This window comes from Cebus imitator, unplaced genomic scaffold (assembly GCF_001604975.1).
Source record: "Cebus imitator isolate Cc_AM_T3 unplaced genomic scaffold, Cebus_imitator-1.0 Scaffold659, whole genome shotgun sequence".
Classification (NCBI taxonomy): domain Eukaryota; kingdom Metazoa; phylum Chordata; class Mammalia; order Primates; family Cebidae; genus Cebus; species Cebus imitator.
Window position 1 is genome coordinate 346,283 of NW_016107974.1, and position 6,815 is coordinate 353,097.

General features: G+C 37.6%; 1 protein-coding gene across 7 annotated transcripts in view; it reads right to left on the reverse strand.

The window, feature by feature from the left end:
• Positions 1–435: 435 nt before the first annotated feature.
• AHI1 (Abelson helper integration site 1) overlaps positions 436–6,815 on the reverse strand; it is a 232,790-nt gene continuing 226,410 nt past the window's right edge. For 5 of the 7 annotated variants that reach the window (XM_037734767.1, XM_037734766.1, XM_037734769.1 and 2 more), the window contains 2 exons: positions 6,053–6,110; positions 436–1,155 (listed from right to left, as the gene is read on the reverse strand). In XM_037734767.1, the coding sequence (XP_037590695.1) occupies positions 1,153–1,155; positions 6,053–6,110 (61 nt within the window). In that variant the 3' untranslated portion in view covers positions 436–1,152. The remainder of the gene's footprint in view (positions 1,156–6,052; positions 6,111–6,815) is intronic. The other 2 variants (XM_017518142.2, XM_017518141.2) reach the window with 2 other exon arrangements.

The following is a 6,815-nucleotide window of genomic DNA, read 5'->3' on the forward strand; positions in this document are numbered from 1 at the left end:
TCAAGAAAAGAGCAAAAAATGAATACCGCTATTATATCAAACTTCAAAACATATAGTCTATAATAATGACACTATTATTCTGGAACTTAGAAATACATAATAATGCATTATAATAATGTAAAAACATTAAGACTAAAATAAATATTAAACAATGTAAGTCTACAAAAAAGGTATATGCTTAAATATGAAATGCCTTTTTTTAAAAAAAGTAAAAGACATTTGGAACACTGTTGCCAGTCCAGCCAAAAGTCACTTTTAGTTTAGGTGTATGAAGTTACCCATATGATTTGTTCTTAAGAAACACAAAATTTTAATTTGAAAGTAAATTGTTTTCTTTTAATGCTTTTGTTACTGTGACCACTTTGAATACACCATATTCTAAAGCTCCTCATCTTTTTTTGGAGACAGAGTCTCGCTCTGTCATCCAGGCTGGAGTGCAATGGTGTGATCTTGGCTCACTGCAACCTCTGCCTATCAGGTGCAAGCAATTCTCCTGCCTCAGCCTCCCAAGTAGCTGGGATTACAGGCACCTGCCACAACGCCCGAGTAATTTTTGTATTTTTAGTAGAGATGAGGTTTCGCTATGTTGGTCAGGCTGGTCTTGAACTCCTGACCTCAGGTGATCTGCTCATCCTGGCCTCCCAAAGTGCTGGGATTACAGGCGTGAGGCATCGCACCCAGCCAGCTGCTTATCTTTTAAATACAGTAAATTTCAAAAGCAGATACTTCATATTCTGGCCATAACATCACAAATATAACCACATTACCGATATAATAATATTAAATGCTTACTTAACAGACATCCTAACAATGCAAACACCTTTTATTCACATTTACTGAGTAGCAATTATAGTGTTTTCTTCTTTAGTTTTCCAACACTGGTAATGTAATTATGATGCAACTACTAATAATACAAGTACCGATACTTTGACCAACTAACAATCACAACGGTATATAACAATCAAAGGCCACATTGATTTTTCCACCCACAAGTTGATTCTGATTTTTCTAGAGTCATTCACAAGAACAACAAGTAATGGATCCTTTCTTCCTCGTTAGTGTCTGAAAATTCTGAACTCTGAAGAGAAATTCCATTTGGTTTGTCACTTCACCTCTGTGCATTTGGGTATCTCTTCACTTTTCTTCAATTCTTTACTAGAGAGAAAAATATACAAAATGTACTAAATAAACTTGAATAATGTCTTCTGATTACCACCAAATCTCAGTGTGCTCAGGCAACAGCATAGGTAATAAAAGACACTGTGTAAAACGCAAACACATACAAACACACACAACCAAATAAGACCCAAATACTAATTACCTACTTTCTAGTTTGCCTCTCAAACATATTACTTGTATCATTAGCAATTGTTTAAGGTCTGCTCCTGCACTGACAGGTTAATATAAGCAAAAAAGAAATATAATTCCCAAACACAGACACTAAAAACTGCAAATCAGGAATAACTTCCAGAAATTAAGAGCAGGCAATAAGAGTATATAAAATTCTTCATTCAGTGGGGGAAAAAAATTCTCATGGATGATATTCAGGGTTAGTGATTCAAAAGGATATAGATAATTTTACTAAACAGCATTCTTTCATTTAGTCTACGGCTGTGCCTACTTTTATATAATTAGGTTATTACATTTTTCAAATCAATTAAAAATTGGGTTGTCTCATTTTTGATTGATAGAGATAGTGACAATTAAGCATCTAGATGTGGCTTTGATGTAAAACAAATATACCATTCAGAAAAATCAAGAATCAATATGCGATGAATCAAGAAGTTGCTTCCTTAGAGCATGTGTAGCATTTGCACTACAACTAGTGTGTGATAAACTAGTGGGGCTGAGCCTAACATTTTTTAATGCAATCATTCATATGGCATTGATGAGTTCTGGACTCACACAAAAAGGTTACTATCTTTCTTCTAAAGACAAAGGTTTAACAACTGGTTGTCCTTAGAAAACACACTTCAGTTTCAGAACGATGGCAAGTCTGGTTAAGGTCAATTCCATCGACTACTCCTGAGAAAAGTGACAGCTGGCACATGGTGGCAAGAAAGGGCAGCAGCTAATCATTCCCAAAGGGCTTTCCCTGGGGGGCACAGGAAGGATAGGGAACACCTGTGCTGTAAGCAACTGGCCCAATCTTAAATAAATGGTGGCACTATCTTCATATAAAAAACATTTACACATAGGGGCAAAAAATTCTTTTGTCAGTTGATGTTTCTTGATTTTAAATTTGTTAAATAGAGTGACTCCAGGTAAGCTTTATATATAGAAGCCCCAAAATATGTTCCAGTGACGCTCATGAAAGCAAGTGAAGCTGAGTAGAAATGGTACAGATACAGCATGCCAAGGTATAATATCACTAGGGGCAAAAAGGTGTCCCAGTACATATACAGAAAAAGTACGTAAAACTTTCGCCAAATTAGGATCTGATAAAAATGGAAAAGAAAGTAGTTTCAATGAAGGCTGGGCTAAAGTCAGACAGAGACCACATAAACTTCTGCGAAAGGCAGTGAGGAGGGCAAAAGGCTCTTAGAGGAAGAATAAGGCAAAACAAAGTGAGAGGAAGAGTTCATGGTAGTGGGAGGGCAAAAAAGAAGAAGAAAAACAGAAAAGGGAAGAGGGAGAAGGGGAGAGGAACAGCTGGAAATTAGTGAGATGGATCCTGCACGTGCAGAAGATGTAGGACAAGTGAAATCAATCAGGTGGAGACTGCACTGTGAGAAGTAAACAAAGAAGCGGGAGGACCTTTGGGAGAGGAACCCAAATAGAAATTCAACCAGAAAAATCTAAAGCAGGCAGCAAAGATAACATCTTGGAGGGAAATGATTCAGACTTAGAAGAGGAAGAAACACACTGCATAGAGAATGACAAAGATGGCGCATAAAAGGGAGAAAAGAGACAGAATAAAAGATGGTCAAGTGCACACTTTGGACAACTGGCAGCTCCCTTCTGTTGATGGGGGGAAAATCAAGAGTGGTATACTGGCTTAATGAACGCTAACAGCAGAGGGACCTGAAAGCTACGAGACAGCAGGGATATGCTGAAAGAGGGAGAAAACAGCTAACCAAAAGACAAGAATAAATGCAAAGCCATTCCTTCTCTATCTTTTCATAAAATATGTCTGTAATCTAATAGAGGAAGAAAGTAACAAAGCAAAGCTGTTTTTAAAGGTCTTGCAATGAAAAGAGAAACATTCTTAGCAAGCTTATGAAAACAACTATGAAACTAGGTTAGTGTTTGTGTGTATGTTATATCTGGGGAATAAGATTCATAAAAATATTGGGCCGTGGCCAGGCACGGTGGCTCACGCCTGTAATCCCAGCATTTTGGGAGGCTGAGGCAGGAGAATCACTTGAACCCAGGAGTTGGAGGTTATAGTGAGCCGAGATCACACCACTGCATTCCAGCCTGGGCAACACAGCAAGACTCCCTTTCAAAAAAAAAAACCAAAAACCAAAAACCAAACCAAACCAAACCAAAACAAAAACACGCAACAAAAAAACCTGGCTTACCCCCACAAGACATTTAATCCAATAGATCTTTCCTGAAGGTTTATTTCTGTGGCAAGACACCAGCCTAAATGCAGGGGAGGAAAAATTGAAGTATGTATTAAATAATAGCCCCTGACTAGAAACACTGCCCATATAATCAGAGTTAACAGACAAAGCAATGTGTAAGAGAAACAACCCTGAACTTGGGGCAAGAAGATTAATTCCTAGTTTAGGCACTTTGCAGCTTTAACTTTGAGACCCTGATTTCTTTAAATGTAGGAACAATGGGCTATATTAGAAAATTTCTAAAAATTACACTCAGTTTGAAAGAAATGATCAAGTAGTAAATATACACTAAGTAGATAAATTAGAAAATGCACAAAGTAAAATAGAGGGAAAAAAATCACTATAATCTTACTACTCAGATAATTATTGTCTTTTGGTATATAGTATACAAACTATTTTATAATAATTTTTACTTAAAAATCATAAACCATTTCATATCTATAAAATATTTCCATAATATGAATAACCATATCATATTCTGTCATACAAATATTTCATATTTTAATCAATCCTTTATTTAAAGAATACTGCTCAAAGGAGTAGCCTTTTAACTAAATATCTCCATGTATACTTGAATATTTTCCTATAAGAGATTCCTTGAAGTTGAACTGTCAGGTCAAAGGAGATGAACACTTTGGAAACTTAAAAAAAAAAACCAAACCCCAACATATTACCTAATCATACTCCACAAAGAATGGATCAATTTTATAGTATTACCAGCAATGTAAGAGGAAACCCGTGTCCCATTTTCTCATCAATACTAGGTATGCATCATAAGTTTGAAACTTGCCATTTTGAAAGGGTAAACACCATCTCATTTTATTGTTTTAATTTTCATTAATTTCTTCACTAGATGGTAAACATTTTCCATGTCTATTGCCACTTATAATTTATCCCTTTAAGAATCATTTAAGGTGAAACCCCGTCTCTACTAAAAATACAAAAATTAGCGGGGCATGGTGGCACGTGCCTGTAGTCCCAGCTACTCAGGAGGCTGAGGCAGGAGAATTGCCTGAACCCAGGAGATGGAGGTTGTGGTGAGCCGAGATCACGCCATTGCACTCCAGCCTGGGTAACAAGAACGAAACGCCGTCTCAAAAAAAAAAAAAAAAGAATGTCTTGTGTATATCTTTGCCTATTTTTCTACTGGTGTATTTTTTTTTCCCTATTGAAAAAGCTCCTCTTAGAGCTTTTTATTTGTTAAGAGTATTACTCCTGGCCAGGCTAGGTGGCTCAAGCCTGTAATTCCAGCACTTTGGGAGGCCAAAGCAGGTGGATCGCTTGAGGTCAGGAGTTTGAGACCAGCCTGGGAAACATGCAAAACCCTGTCTCTGCTAAAAATACAAAAATTAGCTGGGAGTGATGATATGCACCTGTAGTCCCAGCTACTTGGAAGGCTGAGGCAGGAGAATCACTTGAACCTGGGAGGTAGAGATTGCAATGAGCTGAGATAGTGCCACTGTACTCTAGCCTGGATGACAGAGCAAGATGTTGTCTCAAAAAAANAAAAAAAAAAAAAAAAAAAAAAAAGAGTATTACTCTTCTATGGGTAAATCTCTTCCATCCCAGGTTATTGTTCATTTAAAATTCTATGACGTTTTTTCTGTTTGACCTGCATAAAGTTTCTGTTATTAAAAAACCTGTTTTATAATGTTTTCCAATTCTGATATCAAGGTTAAAAATCATTCCTTAGCCCATGATTATACAACTATTCATCTATACGCTTCTGTACAATTAGATTTTAGAGATCTAAAACAGAAAAATAAAAATATGAAAAATTTGAATCTAGTTCCTACAAAATGACAAATTCACAAATGTGTACATGAATAGCTTTGTAACATTTCACTTTCAACAGACAAATTTCACTTTTACTCAACAGAGAAAAGGCCTTTTGGGAGGCTTTTTCTGCCTTTCTAATACCCCAACACCTAACACCCAAAACACATTTTCCCTCTGGCATGCCTCAGTGGAAAAAGTGGCCACTCTTGAGCTGTAATCCTCTGGATTTCCTTAGGCCCCCACGGACTACACTCTGCTCCGACACCTCTGATAGCTCCTTCTCAAGGGGCTCTTTCCTCTCAGTTTGTAACTGTCTTGTCATTCCCCTCTTTATAATGATCTTGTCTATATCGTGTGTTTTCTACTAGTTATTGTCTAGCTTTTTGTTTCCTTTAAATTCCAGCTTCTAAAGAGAATAAGATTATTCTTACAGTCTTTTACTGTTTGGGCTGGAGACAATCTGATTTACGCTTCCGGGTTCCTCCATCAAAACTACCTTTTCCAAGGTCACAAATGGCTTCTTGGTTACAGATCCCAAAGGGAACTTGTCAGTCCTTACTTTACTTTCCTCTCTCTGGCGTTTGTCCTTGCTGACCATGCTTTCCTAAGTCTTTTCCTGTTGATAATATAGCACAACTTTCTACTGGTTTTCCTCTTACCTCTATTACAGCGACTTTTTGGCCTGCTTGCTTATTCTTCCTCACCTGTGTATCCATTATGTGCCCTCGGTCCTCATGGCTCTGTTCTTTGCCCATTTCAGAACTACAGGAGGGAAAGATCAGAAACAAGGGACCAATAAGAGAGCTGGGGTAAAAGCTCAGATGAGGCTTTGATCTAGGGGTATGGCAGTGGAAATAAAAAAGGGGGATACATGTGAGGACATAAGAGACAAAAAATCCAGCAGCACTAATGAGTGATTATAAACGGGGGCGAGAGACGGAATTGCTCAAAATAATGTAAATAGACAAATTGTTGGCTAGTTGGACTCCTTCTTAGCCATGATAAAGGGACAATAATAAAATACATGCCAAAATCTTAAACTATTATCTGTGGACTTACAGAATAGAATAAATTTCATTTCTCTCAGAAAAATATTAGATGCTTGGGAAAAATCAGAAAGTTTTATCAACTTAGATGGAAACGCACACATGTAAAAGTACAGGACATTAATTAATTACAAGAAAAGGAATGATGAAGTTTATATATAAAAAAGCTATAGGCTGGGTGTCGTGGCTCACCCCTGAATTCCCAGCACTTTGGGAGGCTGAGGCAGGCAGATCACCTGAGGTCGGGAGTTTGAGACCAGCCTGGCTAACATGGTAAAATGCTGTTTCTACTAAAAATGCAACAAATTAGCCAGGCGTGGTGGCACTCCTGTAATCCCACCTACTTAGGAGGTTGAGGCAGGAGAATTGCTTGAATCCAGGAGGTGAAGGTTGCAGTGAGCTGAGATCACACCACTGCACT